Genomic DNA, 21,314 nt, shown 5'->3' with positions numbered 1-21,314 from the left:
ATGTAAATATGATCTTTACACAAACATAATGACTTGTAATATCATATGACCTAATATATTCGTCATGCATGCATGTTACATGCACTTGTTTTCTCGGATTGAACTGACGCGAGACTGCCGTTATAAATCTTCAGTATGTCATGTAATCATACTATTAAAGCTTATAGAGAGATATTATTACAGCGTAAGCGCCAAGAACTTCATGTCGCTTACGATTTTTGTTCAACGATTATACCGTGATACCAGAAATATCACAGCTTTTTTCTTCGCTGGTGTAAATTCATAAAAACCGGGTTATACTACACACGAATCCTAAAACATGTCTGAGAGAGACTCAAAAATTTATAATATAGGCTCTATATTTAAATACAATAGGCCAAATTATATTAAAAAAAAATTAAACAGCTTATTATTTTAACTGGCGGGAAAATAGATATTTAGTTCGTTCGTTTTTATTAAAATGTCTAGTTATTATACTTATAAAATCTTAAATGAAAATTTTAATAACTTATGTTACATAAAGGCTATAGCAAACGTAAAAGATAAACACGATCGTTCTGCGCCATCAAATTACCATTGGAAGATACTTAAATGCAGGTAAGGCAAATCTTAATTATCTTATGTAAGTATGCAATTATACTCCATTAAATTTATATAGTAGCATGCATTAAAGATGAAATGTGATTTTTCAGGATGATTATATTTTCAGCTTCTTCTATATTATCTTGTCCCGATAAAAATGATGTCAAGCAAATTCATCTTATTTTTAATAAAATAGGTGATGATTATGACCGGTTAAATTCACTATTTTTAAAATATTCTTTGATTCAAGTGAGTCATTCTACTATTGTTGTATAAATTATTCTTATTTTATTGGTAACTCATATTAATACAACATTTAAGGACGGCGGCATACGACAAGTAACATCTGATGTTTATTCAATGTGCTTCCTTTATACAATGTCAGCTAAAATTGCACCCGTTTGGAATTACATAGGTCCAAATTATTTTATTAATGACCGAGATTTTTTAAAAATTTTTGGTCCTCAAGATGGTATAAAATTGAAACTATATGTAAATGGTACGTTCTTACAAATTGTTAACAACTAACTATAGCGTTTTTTTTTTTTTTTATATTACTCTGGAAAAACGCTTTACGCGCTGATCCCCCACGTGATGGAAAGTGGGGGGGTGTGGGACTCCCCGGAGCCCTGAACGCCGAGTGCGCCCAAGCACACCGGGTTTACCCACTAAAAAACCAGCGGTACCCTCTCCGTCTTTCGGCGGGCGCCACGGGATCGCTTACGCATGCTACCGTGACGCCTGACAACTAACTATAGCCTACTCAAGTGGAAGTAGGAAAAAAAAAGATAAAAAGCACCTGAGTTAGCTTACAGACTCAGCTATACCGTGCACTACTAAGAGTTTTTGATTAATATTAGGTTGGGGAAAAAGTCTTTTCGCATATAGTATGTATGAACTTATAATAAAATCTCTTTGGCTATACCATTTGTATCTGGCTGGTTTTGGTATCATTAAAAAGTTTTAATTTTAAAGAAGGCACTTCCAAATTCAAATTAGCAATTTGTGTGATTTTCATTTGTTTTTGTTGTTGTTAAAATGAGTGAATCTAAAGAAGAAATTCGATACATTTTAAAATTTTACTATAAAAAAGGTAAAAATGCAACTCAAGCCGCGAAAAAAAATTGTGATGTTTATGGACCTAATGCAGTATCTGTGAGAGTAGCGCAAGTTTGGTTTAAGCGTTTTCAAGCCGGAAGTTTTGATATCAAAGATGCATCTCGCTCTGGTCGCCCTGTTACGGACAAAATTGATGCCATTTTTGAAAAAGTGGAGCAAGATCGGCATATTAGTAGTTACGATGTAGCTGAAGAACTGGCAATTGACCACAAAACGGTTTTGACTCATTTGAATAAAGCTGGGTACACAAAAAAGCTCGATATATGGGTGCCTCATGAACTCACTGAAAGAAACCTAATGAACCGTGTACTCATTTGTGATTCTTTATTACGACGTAATGAAACCGAACCATTTTTGAAGAAGCTGATAACTGGTGATGAAAAGTGGATCACATACGACAAGAACGTGCGAAAAAGATCGTGGTCAAAGGCCGGTCAAGCTTCACAGACTGTGGCAAAACCCGGATTAACTCGCAACAAGGTAATGCTGTGTGTATGGTGGGATTGGAAGGGCATCATTCATTATGAGCTGTTACCGCCCGGCAGGAACATCGATTCAGAACTGTATTGCGAACAATTGATGAGATTGAAGCAAGAAATTGAGAGAAAGCAGCCAGAATTGATCAACAGAAGGGGTGTGGTTTTTCACCATGACAACGCTAGACCTCACACATCTTTAGCCACTCAACAAAAATTACGAGAGTTTGGCTGGGAGGTATTAATCCATCCGCCGTATAGTCCTGACCTTGCACCTTCTGATTTTCATCTGTTTCGGTCTCTGCAGAATTCCTTAGGCAGTGTCAGGTTAACATCACGAGAGGACTGCCAAAACCACTTGTCGCAGTTTTTCGATCAGAAGCCCCAAAATTTTTACAGCAATGGGATCATGTCACTACCAACAAGATGGCAAAAAGTTATGGAACAAAATGGCACCTACATACTTTAGTCAAATGTAAATAAACTATAAAAAAAACTTTTTGAATTTTCATATAAAATATGAAGAAACTTTTTCCCCAACCTATTATATATTTATTTTTATTTATTTTTTATTTATTTATAGATACTTTATTGCACACAAAAAGCAAAAGATACAGTGTACATAACATTACAAGAACATAACAAAAAGAGAAGCGTGCAAAGGCGGTCTTATTGCTTAAAGCAATCTCTTACAGACAACCCTTTAGAGTAAGAATTTGTCTGTGGGAAACGGGATGGTGCAAACAAGCATGTTTTATTCTTAAACAGCTAAAAATTAATTTTTAAATAATACAAATAATATATAACAAAATACATATATATAAGTTTAATAAATACATATGTATTATATATACCAAATAATTATATAAATAAAATTATATATATAGCAGAAAGTTATACTAAACATATAATTAAAAAAAAAAAAAAATAATAATAATAAAACTTACGTACATAAAATATAATACTTAATAAATAAATACTAATAGTATGATAATATAGGAAATAGTATTTACGCAGATTGAATAGATAAATAATACTTATGTAACCTATTTTTAAATATATAAATTGACTCAGATTGACGAATTTCGGCAGGGAGCGTATTCCATAGCTTTGCAGCTGTCATCGTAAAGGATTCGCTATAGAAGTGGGTATGAGCGACCGGCAGTGACAGTTTGTTGTCAGAGCGTGATCGCAGTTCATGTGGATAGCTGACGTCAGTACCCACAAAACAGAACCGTTCCTTCAAATACGCGGGAAGAAGAGGATTGTAGAGGATAGAGTAAAGAAGGGATAACATATGCAAGTTGCGACGATGTCGAATAGTAAGCCACTTAAGTTGCGACCGATATTCGGAGACGTGATCAAATTTCCGTAGACCAAAGATGAATTTGATGCAAACGTTCTGTAACCTTTCTAGCTTATTGAGTTGGTCCTCAGTAATGTTTGTGTAACAACAATCTGCGTAGTCCAAAATAGGAAGTAGAAGAGTTTGACATAACGTGATTTTAGTCTTAATGGGCAGAAAGTGTTTCCAACGTTTTAACAAATGAAATGTGGCGAAAACTTTTCTACTGACTTCAGCAACTTGCACAGTCCAGGATAATGTATTATCGATAAGAAGACCAAGGTTTTTAACGGAACTGCTAAGTGACAGAGGCGTATTGTTAAAGATGATCGCAGGTAGGTTGGCGTAATCAACTTTAGTAAGTAGTTTGGAGCTGCCAATAATAATGACCTGCGATTTATCTGGATTTACAAGAAGCCCGCACGTCTTGCTCCAAGTACAAATTTTATGCAATTCCTGGTTCAGCCTCTCAATAGCCCCTCCGATACCTGTTAAGGGAGCAGAAACGTAGACCTGCAAGTCGTCAGCATAAAGATGAAAGGAAGACGAGAGGAGATGGGATACAGTATTAATAAAAATTGAAAATAAAAGTGGAGAGAGGACACTGCCTTGAGGAACACCAGATGAGAGAGATTGGAGGCTGGATAATTTATTATTAATCCGTACACATTGCTGACGACCAAACAGGTAGCTACGAAACCACTCACATGCATCGGAAGATATATTAATCGACCGAAGCACTGCCAGCAGGAGATCTAAATCAACCGTATTGAACGCATTACTGAAGTCCAATAATGCCAGGATACTAACATGTCTGTTGTCCATGTTAAAACGTATATCGTCGCATACTTTAAGTAGGGCAGTAGTAGTACTATGACCTCTCCGAAATCCTGATTGGAATTTAAGTGTAATGTGCTATATTATTTATTTATAATATAGCACATTACACTTAACAATTAATTTCCACTTTAATTTTATTTTCAAAATTCCATAATAGTTTAATATTCAAATCCATCGTGAATATCATAGATTAATCAAGCTTTTGACAAATTATATCCTTTCAATTTGCTACCATATGTTGTTTAATTGCCTTCCTTTCGTATAGTTAAAAGTAATTGTCCATGGTATATTGATGTCTTTGAGTTATGTACAACTCGCCAGTCAGCTATTAATGAGTTTGTTTCATAGTATAACTTGATACCTTTACATGAAACAGTACGTATATATAAATATGAGATATACACGTCTGTAATAATATACAAACTACTAATCGTATTCGTTATTCAAGGAGGCACATTAACAGATTACTCAACCAAACCATTTTTTGTAAAACTTATACACACACCAATTTAAATATTTTTAAAGTAGGAATGGTTTATTGGTAGCTGTAAACTAAAGTTTTAAATTAATATAAAAACAAATTTTAGAAATTATTATATTAGCTTCATTATATATGTTTTCTTAGTAAGTATTACTATTATTTTATGCAACAATGCTCAGATCAAGATTTAGGAAAATCACGTTATAATTGTTACAAGTCATATCGACTTGCAATATTAATTCAATAACAAGAAACGCAAGTCCTTTGAATTGCATATTGAATCCATGTTACAGATGACCACACAATATTAGAATTAAAACCAGTTAAAATACATCTAATAAAATCGAAAGAAAACTACCTTCCCGGGGAGAGTATAACAGTACTACCGAGGTATTCAATTTAATTTTAAATAATTTATGTTCGTTTTAATAATAATTATCTAATCTCACTTTATATCTTTATTTAAGCTTAAACAAGGCTATCATTGAAGAACACAGCGAGTCCTTGCCAAAGTCTGGAGACTTTAGATGTTACAAAGACATACGTCGACACTGGAAAAATATTGTAAGAATGAAAATAATGTACCTATTATTACGTTTACGGGGCATTTTAAATTTTTGTAGTCAATGACTTTAAATCTACCATAAACAATAAAGGAATTGAATGAGCTGAAGTAATTATAGAAGTATAATATTTAATGTGCAAAAAAGTCCTTAAAAATCTGCGAGGTTTTTAGACAAATATATGAAACAGAAATAACTATCAACTTGGGGAGGGGGGCTCGTTCCTTAAGTTTTTTTCATAGTACTGTCAGAATAATCTGGGACTAAGTATACTTGAAAACTAAAGTATGTATAATTTGTCGTAATTTTTTTTTTGAAATAAGTACATATATTCAAAATCCATCCAAAGTCTGCGCATTGAGTGAGTGCGTTCCGGCAAAGCGGCAACCGCTGCGCACATAAAAACTAACGCACTCGAAATACTTGTGCGTGTCCGGCCTGTGAGCGGGCGCGCACAAGTATCGCACGAACAATCGCCTCGTGCTGGCGGATCCACGTGCGCACTTCACTTATAATATAAAAGTGACAATTACATTGCTCCCATAGGATATCTATAATACCGTATAATGCCGTTAACTGATATCAGATCGATTTCCACATTTGATGACATATTAATAAGAAAAAGATTCTCGATTATCGACATAGGTATATGCATTGGCGTAAATAGGGCGGTACCACCGGTGCCCAGGCACAGGGCGTAGACTCTCGGGGCGCAAGAATAGACAGACTGGGCAGGACTATTGTTTTTTGGTTTGGCTCTTGCTAAGATTCGGCTGAGCCCCTAGTACTCGTTTCCAATACAAACGTACTTACATGCCAGTATCATTAAAAACATACATCGCGCTCGTTTTTATCACAGCGCACGAGCGTATTTGTGTTTAGTGTTTATCGTTAATGGGCAACGCATTTGCAGTAGTGAACCTGCGGTTAAGTTTTAGTGAGTGAGGCAGTAAAATAGGCAAAGGGTCTGATTAAATAGGGCGCAGTTATAGAAGCTCGCACAGGGCGCAGAAAAGGTTATTTATGGCACTGCATATATGTGCGGTTTTTTGATATCTTGATTAGTTTTGGAAATAATTTAACGGGTTTATCATCGATAAGTAACATAGATTTACATTTTTACCGCGTTTTTTGCTCATAGCTCATAATTGAATTTAGGTAGATTACGGCATTATAGATATACCACGGCAGATTGATACTCGAATAAAATAAACAATTTCCACTTAGCATGGATATCGATTGCCCGATGAAGAATGTTCATACTACAAAGTTCGGTTTTGGCGCGGCGAACCACTGACATACCCAGAGGTTTGCCTTCTAAGAAGCTATCCTATCATCACGCCGTTACCTAAAAATGCTGAAGTTAGTTTATTTTCTATTATTGTTAGTCTTCTTGTCTACAAATTATAGTTACTTCGTTTGTTTTCACAATCGAGATAAGTACCCTAGTATTTGTTTTTTACTAAATATCTGATATTATCCAAAGGTTTGACTGGTTTAGTACGACACCAGGGAGTTTGCAGGTGTCTTATCGATCATTAAGGAATGAATCGTAATTAGTAGTTATACAATTATTACTTTTGTGTTCTTGATCTTGTTCGGTTGCTATATGCGATACTTATAGCCTATTCCATTCGGAGTAGGAATAAAGATAAGCAACAATATTTAAAAACAATTGCATTTAGACAGACAATTTTAATATTAATATGTTTTATACAATATTTCTTACAATAGTCACAACTAATAACTTTATAGATATTCACACATTTAAGCATAATTTAAATTATCTACTTCAGAATGTATTATTTAATTAGTAAAAATGCAAATTAGCACGAAAGTAATATAGTTACGATTAATTTGCTTTTTCTTGCGTTAATTATCTTATAATTGTTTAATGACATTTTATACAAACTACTTAATTTATTTTTAATCTATCTTTTAAAACAATAATTTCATTCATCAAAGACAAATCTATTTTTTTCAGAATTTAATATTAGCGAAGTTTATTAGCACCATTAAGCTTAAAATGCCGTTCATTCTCGGGGTTCCTCTAAAGATAACAAATGAATCGTATCATCATGACAACGCTTATGATAATGTAAGTAGCAACGAATGAACGTACAAACGCTTTTCTTCATATTATTGTAACTTTGATAATATTCTGACCATCTTTTCTTTATAGGTAATAAATGGTAAATTACCAGAAACTCAAACAATAAGTCTCTGCACGCCAACACAACACTAATTAGTTTTCTTTTATTTGATATTAAAACATTACTTTAAATTACATACAATAAAACAAGTCACATCTTTGAAATATGTATTATTATTAATAAGGTAAAAAGCATTTATTAATTGTTTATGAAAGAAGTCAACTTTTAACATATAATTTATACTTATATTACAACATGCCATATTATATTGTTACACATGTTCTTCATTTTTAAATATATTTATTTTTTTTTAAGTCGTTTTCTCAAAAATATTTTTGGGTCATCGTAGAAAAATCATTATAACAATAAAATTGATAAATACGTCATAATAAAAGTGAAAATAAAATATTGTGTCAAGAGTACCAAATCTTATATCAAAAATAACGTCATACATATTGCTTCGTAACATGTTAGGTACTATATTATTTTCTTATTATCGCTGTTAACATTACAATCGTACATATTCGTCAAAATTAAAATTATTTTGCTAGTGATAAAAGGTACTTATGTTAATTTATAAACGATAAAACGTCTTAATTTTAATATAATATGCAGTATCACAGTTGTTGAGCTGTCGATGGAAATATCGATCCTAATGGGCTATGAGGGGGACTTAGAGCTGACTGGCCGGCTGTTAGATCAAAGAAACGCGCAACTGAAGGTGACAAATTTCTATTGCCTTGTTGTCGAATTTCTGAATTTCTAACATCCTGAAGAACAAATATATCGTAATTAGTAATTAAATATATTGTTGTCGGTTATAAAAAAAATTAAATCGCTTTTAAGCAATTATTTACCGATCTAGGCATACGAGGAGATGGTCGGGGTGACACATGAAGGCTATTCTGAACCACTGGAAAGTTTAAAATATATTGCATTTTATACCCTTTTGCTAAGTCCTCCACGGTTTTACCTGAAAATAAAGAAAAAAAAGTATTATTAATGTTATAAAAAAGACAAATCGTTCACCGAATACAAGGCGAAAAGTCAGACTTTTATAACACGCCTACATAATATATACTTACGACACGAAGTCTCTATGCAATATGTAATATGCAAATTTTTCCTACTCTAGCTAATTTGAGGCAATTATTACACAAAATATTAAAGTAAAAAGTAAAGTAAGAGCCTGTTCCCAAAGTTGGGCTAAGGCCTCCTCTCTCATTAAGGAGTGGGTTTGGAAAATATTCTACCAACGCTGTTCCATTGCGGGTTGGTAGAATGCACATGTGCCAGAATTTTTTGATGAAATTAGACATGCAGGTTTTTTCAATGACAAACATTAATTAAGCACATAAATATTCAGTGGTTATTCCTTTGTTTGAAATGAAATCATCGAATAAGATGCACGCGTTCTAACCACTGATCCATCTCAGCTCAAAAAATATTGTTTATATAAAAAATCAAAGAGTAAGACAAGACCTGTCAAAGTAGTTGGTATATTTGTGTTACATCTTCCAGTGCATAGAATTTTTCTTAAAGCTGCTATATTGTTAAAAATAATAGCAACGGCAGCCCCGTCAGCCAGTTGAGATGAATCACAGCACGACAGTAAGTATGTCCACTCATCGGTGTCCCAGTGTAGTCCAGAAAAAACTGCAAGTTGCAAAGTCGATGCACCTGTAATATAACAATTAATAAAAATCTAACACTTAAGTAGCTTTTATTGATAGTTGGACTCAGGCACACATATTTCACACAAGAAACACATTTAAAACATAAATTTGCGAGTATGTATTGTCTTTACCAGCTTCAGTTAATGAATGTGGATTTGCCCCATACTGAATGAATAATTTAACAATGGAAAAAAGTCCACATCGAGCTGCTAGTCTTACGGGCCAACCATTTTCAAAATTAGGATCGAATCCATTTTCTAATAATTCTTTTATTTCACTTTCATTGTTATTTAATATATTACTTTTCAATTTTTCTTTATGTCTATCCATGAATAACAAATTAAATTAAAATATTTTAAGAAGTAAATATAGATGATAAGTCGAAAATTATAAGCAGTAACTAATTAGCTTCATATTTTAAAACTACCTCCAATATGATTAAAACAGTAAATAATATGCATACAAATGGTATACAGAGTACCTATGTATAAAGTGGTAGGTAGTATATCTATACGTATGTCTGAATACAGTCCATTATATTCTCATTAATTCAACTCTCTTACAGAAAATGTACACTGAGTATACAAAATTTATTCCATGGCCCATTCCTCTTGAAGGGCCCTGAAAGAGATGGAAGACAAAAATAATGAAATCAGAAGTGGCAAGTAATAAAAAAATCTCATCGTTAGCGGAATTAATCCAAAACTTTATCATTGGGCAACATTATATAATGTTCAAATGTTGTCAATGTCAAAGTTTCTGGAGTTTAAAATTTTAAGACAATTTAAAAAATAGTTTAATAGAATTTTATTATTATTTTTTTTCATAAAATAAGAACAGCTTAGAAAAGATCATTCTTGTGTAATGTGATGGGAAAGTAATATCTACTATCTTTAAATAATATATTGTCATTAATATTAAGTTACAAATTTTAGCATTAATCTATTTATCATTTTATATTTTAGGCATAGGGAGTGGCGCAATATGGTTAAAAAAGAAAGAAGAAGACGAATTCGAACTCTCAAAGCTAAAGAAATAGGTAAGTTTTCATGTAAAACTACCCAACAAAATCAGTACTCGAATGGTACCATTTAGTGGCTATGTTATTTTTATTATATTTATCGAAATGTAGTAATGTACAATAAGTATGCTCTTGTTTTTAGAATCGTCACTTGAGTATCAAAATTGGTGTAAAGAGCAAGAGGCATTGGAGATACTTGAGGCTGAACAAATCGAAAAATCAAATAAGATTGAAAATGAAAAATGGTTACAAGCCGAGTTAGTAGCATTAGAGGAATGGAAAAAAATACAGATCAAAAATGAATCATTACTTCAAAAGAAACTTCAACAGCAAGCTAAGTTAAAATTAGTTAGTATGGCTTTTTACAATATTAATAAACAATAAGACAACTTCAAGAGTTCAAGGAAGGGCTGACTATGTTTTTATTTCTAAAGTATCTGTGGATATTTTATTTTAAAACTCTTGACATAGAATTATAAAACAAATTATTTTAACACATTTTGAAATGTATAAAAACCCACCTTTTTTTTAGAACTGACCGTCTGACAGAAGCCCGTATAGTGAAGGAAAAATCACACTATATGGAATTCTGTTGACTTATATAAAAGCCCTGTTCTCAAACACAAACTTAAATATATGCTTTTATGTTTTATTTAAATTTTAGGAATGGGAAATGGAAAAACAAAGAAGAGAAAAAGAAGCGGAGCGATTAAAACAAATTGAGGAGGAGAATAAAAAAAGACAAGAGATTTTTATGAACAATTTAGAGAAATTTTTAAATGGAGATTTGATGGAACCTCCTCAGGAACTATTGATTTTATATGAAAGTAAACCAAATTGTGAACCATGTCCGTTCTTTACTAAAACTGCATGTTGCCGTTTTGGTGATGAATGTTCAAGAAATCATAAGTATCCTGGTATAAGCAAAGTAAGCTACTTGTGTTATTTACTATATTTTAATATTATAGCCTGTTAGTACCTGGTAATTAAAATTAATATAATGAAAAATTAATGTGTGAAAAAGTATTCATACAGAAGTTAATCATAAGAATCTGTTTTTAATTATTAAATGTGTTTTTGTTTGTTTTATTTAGATTCTTTTAGCTGCAAATATGTTTGGACATTTTGGATTAGAAAATGCTAATTACAATGAGTATGACACTGATATAATGTTGGAATATGAAGATACAGATACATACAAAGACTTCAAAGATTTCTTTTTAGATATTTTACCCGAATTCCAGAAATTTGGGAAAGTTGTGCAGTTGAAGGTTAGTTCAAGTATAAGTTCAATTTAAAACACATGTATCCTTTGAAAGAAATACGAGCTATGTGAAGAATATGTGAGAAAGAAATATTTTACATCTATGTTTATTTTAGTAATTTGGAATTAAAATAAAAAATATTTACTGTATATGAAAACAAACTTAACTCATTATTCATTATATGAAATAGGTGTGAAAAAAATTGAAGGTATCGGATTTTATTGTTGAAAGTACATACAAAGAGAGGTTTATCAAAAGGTCTGTATCAATGCATAATATTAATAATAATACTCTAATTTTTTTTCTTTAAAAAAAATAATATATTTTAATAATTGTTATAGAACCTTTCATATGAATTAAAGATAGTAAATAACTTTCTTTTTCACTTAATACATTTTAATTTTAATATTATTTTCTAGTTTTAGTTTTTTTTTGTAGGTGTGTAATAATTATGAAAAACATCTTCGTGGTAATACATATATAGAATATGCTGATATCCGTAGTGCAGTTCAAGCTTATCGTGCTTTACATTCACGGTGGTATGGAGGCAAGCAACTTTCTCTACAGTTTTGCCAGCTTCTGTCATGGAATTATGCCATATGTGGTATGTTACTAAGTTACATAATTGATAGTAACTGGCTACATAATGAATCAGTTTTTACCTGTAAAATTAAAATTTTAATGTTTGTAGGATTACAGTCAAGTAAAAGGTGTCCAAAAGGTAGAGCATGTAATTTTTTACATGTTTTTAAAAATCCTGTAAGACTACATGAAGAAAATCGACATGCTGAAAGGTATTCTTGTATAGTCATAACATTTTATCAATACAATATTATATTTGTAATAAGTTTGAAGAATATGAAAACTAATCTTATCTTTAATTTATTTACAAATATGTATTTTATAGTTTTAGGAGAAAACTAGTTATAAAATATTTTTGTTTATATTAATAAGAATCTATGTGTACTAAAGTTAGTCTTTTACTATGTAATGTTATTGATGTTTCGTTAAGTAAAACAGCATTATGTCCTCTGAATTAATATTAATAATTAATAATAACAAATAAATAACAAGTAATTTCCTTGATATTTTCAGGCCCAGATCTACACCATCTCGATCTTGGAGATGGTCCGAATCACCAGAACGTCCCGTAACTAACGATAAGGAAATGGAAAAACATTCTAAAAGAAGTTCTGAAAGTAAACATCGTCGACATCGATATCATCGATCGAGTTCTCATCGAAAAAGAGATTGATGAAATAAAATATTTAAAAAAATCTTTTTTTTTTAAATAATCTTTGTTTGAAAATGGTGTTATAAAAGTCATAGATTTTAAATTCGAAAACTAAGGGCTGGCCACCGCTAGTTTTTTAAATCCGATAATAATCGAACATATCATTTTATTTATGCCTACCTTAAATCTAAATTAGGAATTGTATCATATTTTAACAGTAAGACGTGATCAGTTAATGATTCGAGTTTTACTTGTGAATTCATTAAACCACAGTAACAATAATTCTATAAATATTCCACCACTGAATATTCATGTGCTTAATTTGTGTTTATAATTTATCTCGCGTTTGGCGGTGAAGGAAAACATTGTGAGGAAACCTGCATGTGTCTCATCTTATAGAAATTCTGCCACATGTGTATTCCATCAACCCGCATTGGAACAGCGTGGTGGAAGATGTTCCAAACTTTCTCTTCTAAGGGAGAGGAGGCTTTAGCCCAACAGTAGAAAATTTACAGGCTATTGTTTTTGATAGACTCGCAACAATTTTATGCTATTTATTCATACAAATAAAGTTTGTGCATTACTGCTTTTAGTGGACAATAGTAATGCACCTATGCTCTTATTCCGACCATAAGAGGAAAAAAACCAAATAAGCAAAAGCAATATTTGACAGAAAATTTATGCGAATCTGTGATATCCAATATGGATTTGTGAAAAAATTGTGTTTTGAACGACGAAGCGCTTATCGAAATTTTGGAAGTAAAATGACAATAAGTAGTCAAGTATAACAAGTGTTGTGTTATAATTAAAAATATATTTATCATAAGCTCTTAGTAGTGCACGATATAGCTAAGTTATTAGCATGAAATAGGTACGTAAATCTACGATTGGTTTATCTTTATTCCTACTTCCATCGGAATAGACTATACGTGAACATTAAGATGTTATGACTTTTGATAAACAAAAGACAACAAAACTTCCTTACAATAATCCAGTTCTATGTAATTTTTATATATCAAATAGACTGTAGCATTATTAAGAAGCTAATACAATTTACTTTTAACAGAATCCCAATTTAGATGAAATTTTGTGTAGAGATAGTTTAATTCCCGGGGAAGGACAACTCAAAAATTTTTTATAATTCACTTCTCGAGAAGTCTAACTGTGGTGTCACAGTTTGTGTTTCTTTAGAGGTTCTTCTATGTAATGTAAATAATGTGAAATAATTGTCTAAAATAAAATCCTCCGTAAAAATACACATACCAATTTTTTAACGCAACAATAAGTAATGCATGTAGAATGTTTCTTTCTTACCGAAAACAAGAAAATACTATAACGACTTCAAAATATTTATGAAATATTATTATATATAAATATTAATAAATTTTAAATGGGATGAATTGTCATTGGACTGTAATATCAATTTTAATAGTGTTTAAAAGGGAAGTGTGTGTGAGCCAAACTTTACTCTCTAGGTGTAACGTAATCGTGATCGATTGTAATTTCAAAATAATCTGATGGGTACTTTAAATAATATTTTTATTTATTTCTGAATGAAACTATTTATTCCAAATAATATCAAATATTTTTATAGATAAAAAAGCGTGTATTCATCTTAAATATACTCTGTTATAGGATACTTTTGTTTCTAATCAGACAAGTGTTGACAAGTGTCCACTTTGACAAAGTTGATAATAAAATAAATTGTTAATTTCGTAGATTTAAAAATTTACCAACCTACGTTCTATAAATATTTATGTAAATATTTTAAGGAGGCTTTGTATAAAACATTATTTAGGATATAAAAACGACGTGGTACAACTTATTCTATTTGTTATGCCGCAAAAAAATATTCATTCAATTTAGAAGAACTAAACAATGGCTATTAGAAATTTAATTTCATCTATAATTTTAAGAAATCGTAATACCTTTGCTCGGACTTTATATTCTGTTTCCTACCCTATTAGCAACTTCAATAAAAATCATGAAATACAAAGTAAATTTTCTTTTCCATTGCATTTAATTATTGTAGCAAATAAAAGCTTAGGCACCCACGAATTTAAAACTCAAACAACGGGTAAGTAGAGTAATAAAATAGCTGTTATTTAATTTGCTTACATATACTGATTTATATCCAATATGACAGATGTTGATGCATCTAAGGAAAGAATAATCAAGGAATTAAATTTTGTATCAAAAAAAGATGCGATGCCCTTTTTCAAATTGCCCGTGAAAACATTACATCAAATTTACAAAACAACTAAAAATGATGAAGAGAATGGCTTTTGTAAAAACAGGTTGTATTATATTGCCCAACGAATTAAGGTAAAACTTTAATAAATATCTGGAATACTTTTGGTTTATTTAATTTTAAAGTAATATTTATTTTAGTGCCCACCCTCTAAATTGAGTGAACAAATCATAAAAAGAACTTTTATATACAAATTATCATTTGATTGGCTGGAGAGTTCCTTAAATGTACTATTAGGTAAGAGGTAGGTATAATTAGTGGGAAATTTTATTTATGTATAACAGTGTTATGTATATTATTCAATATTTGTCTTCTAGCTATGAATGTATCTGGGGATCGCATAAAACGTGATTTATGGGTCCTTAAGTATCATCATAAAACCATATATGAAAGACTTCTACGAATAAGAAATTTAGGTGTTGAAAACCTGTACCCCTGGATGGTTCGTTGTTCTGAAGATATATTAAACAGGTCAGAATATTCCTAGTGAAGGAACCCTAATGTACAATTTTAGTAGATTAATTCTAATGCCAAATAATCTGTGATATATTTCAAAGATGAATTTATTATTTGAAAAATTGATTTGGTTTTAATCAAAATATATATTATTTATACTTTTAGTATTATTATTTAATTACTATTGTATTTAATGGTTATAAAAGAGTAATTATGTAATTATTGTTCATAGATCTATTGAAATAAATCAAGAAACTAAGACCATTTTGGGAGAAAATAAATCAACAAAAATGTATCTTGCAACCCGCCTAAATACTACTCCAGATATTATTGAAGATATGTATGTCAAAATACCGGCCCTTAAAACTATCAGAGTCACAAAGGTATCTTATCAAAATCTTTTTCTATGAGTATCTTTATTTAATACTTTCCTATCATTTCATTTTCTTTGCAGGCAAAGAGTTTTTTGGATTTTTTGATTGAAGAAGGTTTTAATGTTGAAGAAATTGTGGACAAACCCAGAATATTTGCAGCTTCTCAAAAAACTGTTAAATTGAGATTAGAAAAGCTTAGGAGCCTAGGTCTCACTGAAATTAATTTAAACATACTTTGTAGAAGTAGAAGAGATTTTCAAAGATATTATGAATCCATTGAGTCAATTTCGAAAGATACTGAATAAATAAAAAGTAAATTTATGAAGAATATGTTTCATATTAATGTAATTTGCTGTGTATATTGAATAGTTTAAAGTAAAGTAAAAATAATAACTTTACTCTGTTACCCACCCTCTATTGACAAAAGATAAACAGAAGAACTGGAACATCATCTATGTTTTGGGTTTGTTATATTCACATCTAAAATCCATACTTTATCCAATCTTACCTAGACAATGTTAGAAATTTAAAGGAAAAAAAGATTGTATGATAGCAGCAGTATCTGGACCCTTAAAAAGTGTTATATAATAATTATTTTATTTGAAAATAACTATAGCATACCCATTGAGATATATTTATTTGATTTGACATTTAAAATAAACTTAAATTAGTGCTAACCTCTCTTCTTTAATTTACCTATTATCCTATTATAGTTACCATCACGAATTTCAGAGCATTGTCATTGTTTTGTTTTAATAATGAGTGAGAAAAAACTAAATAGATGTGTAACTAGAATGAATCTATCACGATATAGATCTTTATAAATTTGATTCGAGACAATGCTATTAGTAGTTCGATTGAGTCATCTTTCTAGTAGAACAATAAAATATTATAATTTCATACCCGTCTTCAATGATATTCTAATAAACAGATACGTTATATCCATACTAAACAACAGAAAAAAAGTGTGCCGCGCCGGGACCGTTTATTTTAGTTTATTTTTACATTTCGTTAAAAGTAAAAAGGATAGCTTGATAAAAACAATAATTAAAAGGGATAACTAGATGTTTTAATTACGCAAAACGTATTACTACGTAATTATGATGTATTATAACGTATTACTACGTAAAACGACTAAAAGAAAACATCCCAATTAGGACGTTTTCTAGTCTTCACTTTTTGTGCGTTAATAACATATCTGTTTACTACAACATCATTGCCCGTCTTATTATGTTTGTTTTAATATATAATTTTAATAAACCTTACTAAGTGCTTTAATAAAATGTCTTATTCTTTTCGATCTTTCCCAGATTTTAATCATTCGTATGTATGTCCAATTTTATCTTTTATATTGCAAAGTAAGTACAATAAATAATATGTAATAAATACTACTGCGTAATCTCAACAATCTAATCTAAATTGATTTGTTCGAAAAAATACATTAATATTCAGAATATAAAACAAAAGCCAAATCAAGGACTAGAAAAATTATTTTAAAGCAACAAAAGCTAAAACTAATTCTCGGTAGTGCGAAACAAAGCGTCTTCATTAATTATTAAAATTGATCAAGTCACTTTAAATATTATTGATTGACGTATTAACAAAATTTGAAGTACTACACAGTACACATACTATGGCGAACTAGCATTTACTTCTTTAGCTTCAGTATAATTTGTGTTCCATTGGCCTTTTGTTTTATAATCTTAGCAATAAAATGTCTACCTATTCCTCGAAATTTTGTCTCAGTCATTGATAATTTGTTGTAAACCTTTATGCTTATGACGTCTATGGATAAATCTTGATCCAAGGTAACTGCTTGAACTGATGCCAGTTTGTTTAAAATCTATAAGTATTTGTAGTCACGTGATCTTTTATCGATTTGTTTAATGACCATTGAATCTAGATTGAACTACTTCGTCGTAATTTTATGAATATACATTTGTGTAACCTAGAACTAGATAAAGTTCTCATTGTTTGTTTATTACATTCAAGTATTAGAAGAAAAGTAGCAGCTTGTAAATGTTGTAACTACCTACTTTCGCGCGAATGTCTAACATATTTATTTCTAAAATGTATGGGTTACGATCCAAAATTGAGCGGGAACTGTTATTCTTGCCTCTTTAATAAAGCTATGAAAGTCCTCTTTTCCATCAATCAATGCAATTAAAATTGAAGTACATGCCTTCTCATTCACATATGTCCATTTTGTTCATGAAAACCAAAAGGAAAGTAATTGTAAATTATAGACCAAAAGGAAAGTTGTTGTAATAAGTGTAATTTGTAACTTTGTCGATTATGAAACATTTCTCTACTGCATTTTGGGTTGACGGATAATTAATGTGTTTAATTCGATTTTGTAAATGAATCAATTCGATTTACAGAAATAATTTAATTTTGAAGCATAACCTGTAATTATATATGCTAACTTGCTCAAAATAATTTATTTCCATTATATATATATGCAAATTATATGATAGAACAAACAAAATAACTAAATGTCTACATATGCAGAATTGTATTGTCTTATTGATAATTTAAAAAATCATTTACTTTTTGTTTGATATAGATGAAAAGGGTTAATGTTTTTAGATAGATAGATACAGGGGACTTATTTTTTAGCTTGTTTTATTATAAGTTCCATCCAATCTATATTACAACTATTATACATATTTATATATGTACAAAGTCCAAAAAGATACAAACTATATGTGCAAAAATAAAGTTTTTGGAGTATCTTAATACATTTTTTTACTTGCAGTTTTACCTTTTAGATGTGAAACATAAACACAGGGTTTGGAATTTCAGAGACCTTTTTAATTCTAAGATTCTCTCTTTTAATATTTAATTATTACTTGTCTAAGTGCATACTACAGAATATGTTACCATTTATGATCAGCTAAAATTTCCTTGTAAACACTATGACTTTTGAGTCAAAACACATTTTAATATGAATCAGTTTCTAAAGTTGACAATATTGGCAATAATATATTTTATTAACTATGTCCCAATGATATTGTTGGCATTGCAAGAAATATTATTTTGTTTATTGGTTATGAACTCTAGTACTTAAAAGCTACATGTGCCTCCTTAATTACAATAAAATTTCTTTAGCAAATAAAACAATTTATTTTAAAATGATAATATTAACCAATCCAGATACATGCACCTGTGGTATGGAATGAATCACATTGAATGAAAACATTACTAATAATTTTACCATATCCTCAACATTAATGTAAAAATAATATTTAAAAAAGTATCTTTATAATACATAAATAAGGCGGTTTATTGCAATGACATGAAAATCTAAAAGAATATTATATTTTGGATTTATCAGAGTTTGCAAGTTAAAAATATGTTCAAATAATTATCTAGCATTCTGCAAATTTTAATGTCACATGTTTTTGTAAATATTAACTACCTAAAGGTTTAAATCGAATTACATAATGTGAGGTCTGAGTACAAATCCATAACATTGGATTTATTTATTAAGCTACTGGTGAGCACACTGTACTCCAGGCCCTGCATGCATATTTTCATCGTCATCACTAGCATATGCTTCTTCACGGCCACGACTTCTCTCACTGGCTGTGTACTCCATCATATTAACCTCCTCAACATCTTCACCTGTTGGCATAACAAAAGCTGGTCTGGGGGGCAATATACTCTCGATTTTTTTGAGTTGTTCTTCAGAAGCAAAGTTATTTTCAGGAAAAGTAACATCAAACTTAATGTACAGGTTCCCCTTTTCAAAGGGGTTTTTGTATTGAGGCATACCCTCACCCTGTATACCTTTCAAATCACCTGGTTTAATTACTTCTCCTGGCAAATGTCTAACAAGAAGGTCTCGTCCGTCTAAATGTTTCACAACGAATTCAAAGCCACATAATGCTTCAGTCAGGCTAATTTCACGTTCCATTAATAAGTCATCACCAGTTCTTTTGAACACATCATGGGATTTCTGCTGCAATACTATGATAACATCACCAGGTTGAGTGTCAGGTTGTTGATCTCCCTCGCCTCTAAAGAATATCTTTTGATTTTCCTTCATTCCTTTTTCTACATGCACTTCTAGTATTTTGATCTCATTTAGCACTTTTTTCCCCTTACATTTGGGGCACTTATCTTTATCATTTATTGTTTCACCTTGTCCCTGGCAAGTAGGACAACGGGTTTGAAATTGGCGAGTCATATTAGGTCCTATCTGCTGGTAAGAGACTTTGATACCTTGACCATGACAATCGCGACAGCACACTACTGATCCTGGCTTACCACCCACTCCTTTGCATGGGCCACAGATAACATTTTTACTTAATTGTAACTTTGCTGTTTTACCAACATACATATCTTCCAAAGATACTTTCAATGGATGTATGGTATCTTCCCCACGGGCCCGACCTCTGCCCCTGCCGCCACCCCCCATACCAAATATGTCACTAAAAAAGTGACCTAAGAAATCTTCAGGCGGGAAGCCACCACCTTGGCCACCCTCCTGTAATCCTTTTAACCCAAATTTATCATAGGTTTGTCGTTTTTTCGGATCGGATAAAACTTCATAGGCATAGCTTATTTCTTTAAATCTATCACCAGCTGCCGGGTTTTTATCTGGATGATACTCTTTCGCGAGTTTGTGATAATTCTGAAATGGTAAAAAATAAATTTACATTTGAGTAGCATTGATCGAATGATTCAAGCACGCTTGACAAAGGCGACTGAAGTTCATATTGTCAATACAAAATCAGAACCTATGTAACAAAGGAAGTACTCACTCGTTTTATTTCAGATTCGCTTGCAGTTCTTGAAACACCTAATATTTCATACAATTTATTATCAGCCATTTTAATGTAGACTAATTATTACAAAAGGGAGTAACTTCGTCGCAGCTGATGGCTGATGCGAAACGAAAAGAAAGAAATAATCTACCACAGACTATATAATTTTTAAAGCTAAGCATGCACTTTTAAATAAAGCATGCTTTGATGATGCAATTAATGTTTGCGTTATATTATACGCTTAAGTATTTTTATGTTGATTTTTACCACAAATATATGTTATTTTAATAAAAAACTCCTTTTACATAATTTTACACTATATAAAGAGAGTTTTAAACAATAATTCCTTTGGTAGCCTTACTGGTAGCTGTATTATAAAATAAATGCGACATATTTTTTCTAACTTATAGTTGAAATTGATTGTATGTTTAATTTCCCATTTTTTAAATAAAATAATATTTAAAATAGTTATATTATTTTTTAGAGCTTTAAGTGTATTGGACAATAACTCGATTCCTAGCGGTTAGTCGCAATTAGATATGGAACTATTATTATTCTTTGTAGTTAGTTGTCATAAAAACAAAAAATACTTTTGACTTATATGCCGACTGCATATTTTTTTAAGCAATAATTCTTGAACTTCTAGCGTGCTAGAAGGCGAAACTTGGAATTTATTATTGTTTTTTTGTACTTAATTTTTTTTAAT

General features: G+C 30.7%; 5 protein-coding genes across 5 annotated transcripts; 3 read left to right on the top strand and 2 right to left on the bottom strand.

Annotated features, from left to right (window-relative positions):
* Nucleotides 1-502: 502 nt before the first annotated feature.
* On the top strand, nucleotides 503-7,651 carry LOC124530940 (uncharacterized protein C18orf63-like; the record flags this gene model as incomplete). Its single annotated transcript, XM_047105312.1, has 8 exons — nucleotides 503-597; nucleotides 693-831; nucleotides 904-1,081; nucleotides 5,137-5,233; nucleotides 5,311-5,407; nucleotides 6,634-6,768; nucleotides 7,391-7,492; nucleotides 7,589-7,651. Coding segments are annotated over 8 exons (906 nt in total), but the record flags the coding sequence as incomplete, so codon positions are not given.
* A 321-nt stretch (nucleotides 7,652-7,972) lies between these two features.
* LOC124531462 lies at nucleotides 7,973-9,565 on the bottom strand. Its single transcript, XM_047106052.1, has 4 exons — nucleotides 9,367-9,565; nucleotides 9,042-9,239; nucleotides 8,417-8,532; nucleotides 7,973-8,329 (listed from the first exon to the last, which is right to left on the bottom strand). The coding sequence occupies exons 1-4, from the start codon at nucleotides 9,563-9,565 to the stop codon at nucleotides 8,177-8,179; spliced, it is 666 nt and encodes a 221-aa protein (XP_046962008.1). The 3' UTR covers nucleotides 7,973-8,176.
* Nucleotides 9,566-10,040: 475 nt separating this feature from the next.
* Nucleotides 10,041-12,792, top strand: LOC124531390 (U2 small nuclear ribonucleoprotein auxiliary factor 35 kDa subunit-related protein 2). The gene is made up of 8 exons (XM_047105958.1): nucleotides 10,041-10,112; nucleotides 10,201-10,274; nucleotides 10,399-10,604; nucleotides 10,921-11,184; nucleotides 11,351-11,527; nucleotides 11,960-12,125; nucleotides 12,213-12,315; nucleotides 12,617-12,792. The coding sequence occupies exons 1-8, from the start codon at nucleotides 10,105-10,107 to the stop codon at nucleotides 12,774-12,776; spliced, it is 1,158 nt and encodes a 385-aa protein (XP_046961914.1). The 5' UTR covers nucleotides 10,041-10,104; the 3' UTR covers nucleotides 12,777-12,792.
* Nucleotides 12,793-14,388: 1,596 nt separating this feature from the next.
* LOC124530818 (transcription termination factor, mitochondrial) lies at nucleotides 14,389-16,514 on the top strand. Its single transcript, XM_047105132.1, has 6 exons — nucleotides 14,389-14,832; nucleotides 14,902-15,080; nucleotides 15,147-15,243; nucleotides 15,324-15,477; nucleotides 15,695-15,845; nucleotides 15,917-16,514. The coding sequence occupies exons 1-6, from the start codon at nucleotides 14,634-14,636 to the stop codon at nucleotides 16,139-16,141; spliced, it is 1,005 nt and encodes a 334-aa protein (XP_046961088.1). The 5' UTR covers nucleotides 14,389-14,633; the 3' UTR covers nucleotides 16,142-16,514.
* Nucleotides 16,515-18,444: 1,930 nt separating this feature from the next.
* On the bottom strand, nucleotides 18,445-20,773 carry LOC124530817 (dnaJ homolog subfamily A member 2-like). The gene is made up of 2 exons (XM_047105131.1): nucleotides 20,606-20,773; nucleotides 18,445-20,475 (listed from the first exon to the last, which is right to left on the bottom strand). The coding sequence occupies exons 1-2, from the start codon at nucleotides 20,672-20,674 to the stop codon at nucleotides 19,330-19,332; spliced, it is 1,215 nt and encodes a 404-aa protein (XP_046961087.1). The 5' UTR covers nucleotides 20,675-20,773; the 3' UTR covers nucleotides 18,445-19,329.
* Nucleotides 20,774-21,314: the final 541 nt, after the last annotated feature.

This window comes from Vanessa cardui, chromosome 7 (assembly GCF_905220365.1).
Source record: "Vanessa cardui chromosome 7, ilVanCard2.1, whole genome shotgun sequence".
NCBI lineage: Eukaryota > Metazoa > Arthropoda > Insecta > Lepidoptera > Nymphalidae > Vanessa > Vanessa cardui.
The sequence above is the reverse complement of the archived record's forward strand: the minus strand, read 5'-3'. Positions and strand labels throughout refer to the sequence as shown.

Coding starts and splice junctions, on each gene's coding strand:
- LOC124531390 (XM_047105958.1), top strand. Junction 10,275..10,398: donor TCTCAAAGCTAAAGAAATAG/GTAAGTTTTCAT, acceptor TCTTGTTTTTAG/AATCGTCACTTGAGTATCAA. Junction 10,605..10,920: donor AGCAAGCTAAGTTAAAATTA/GTTAGTATGGCT, acceptor TTTAAATTTTAG/GAATGGGAAATGGAAAAACA.
- LOC124530817 (XM_047105131.1), bottom strand. CDS start 20,674: ATGGCTGATAATAAATTGTATGAAATATTAGGTGTTTCAAGAACTGCA. Junction 20,476..20,605: donor GCGAATCTGAAATAAAACGA/GTGAGTACTTCC, acceptor TTACCATTTCAG/AATTATCACAAACTCGCGAA.
- LOC124531462 (XM_047106052.1), bottom strand. CDS start 9,565: ATGGATAGACATAAAGAAAAATTGAAAAGTAATATATTAAATAACAAT. Junction 9,240..9,366: donor ACATTCATTAACTGAAGCTG/GTAAAGACAATA, acceptor GTTATATTACAG/GTGCATCGACTTTGCAACTT. Junction 8,330..8,416: donor CTCCTCGTATGCCTAGATCG/GTAAATAATTGC, acceptor TTTGTTCTTCAG/GATGTTAGAAATTCAGAAAT.
- LOC124530818 (XM_047105132.1), top strand. CDS start 14,634: ATGGCTATTAGAAATTTAATTTCATCTATAATTTTAAGAAATCGTAAT. Junction 15,244..15,323: donor TTCCTTAAATGTACTATTAG/GTAAGAGGTAGG, acceptor TTTGTCTTCTAG/CTATGAATGTATCTGGGGAT. Junction 15,478..15,694: donor TCTGAAGATATATTAAACAG/GTCAGAATATTC, acceptor TATTGTTCATAG/ATCTATTGAAATAAATCAAG.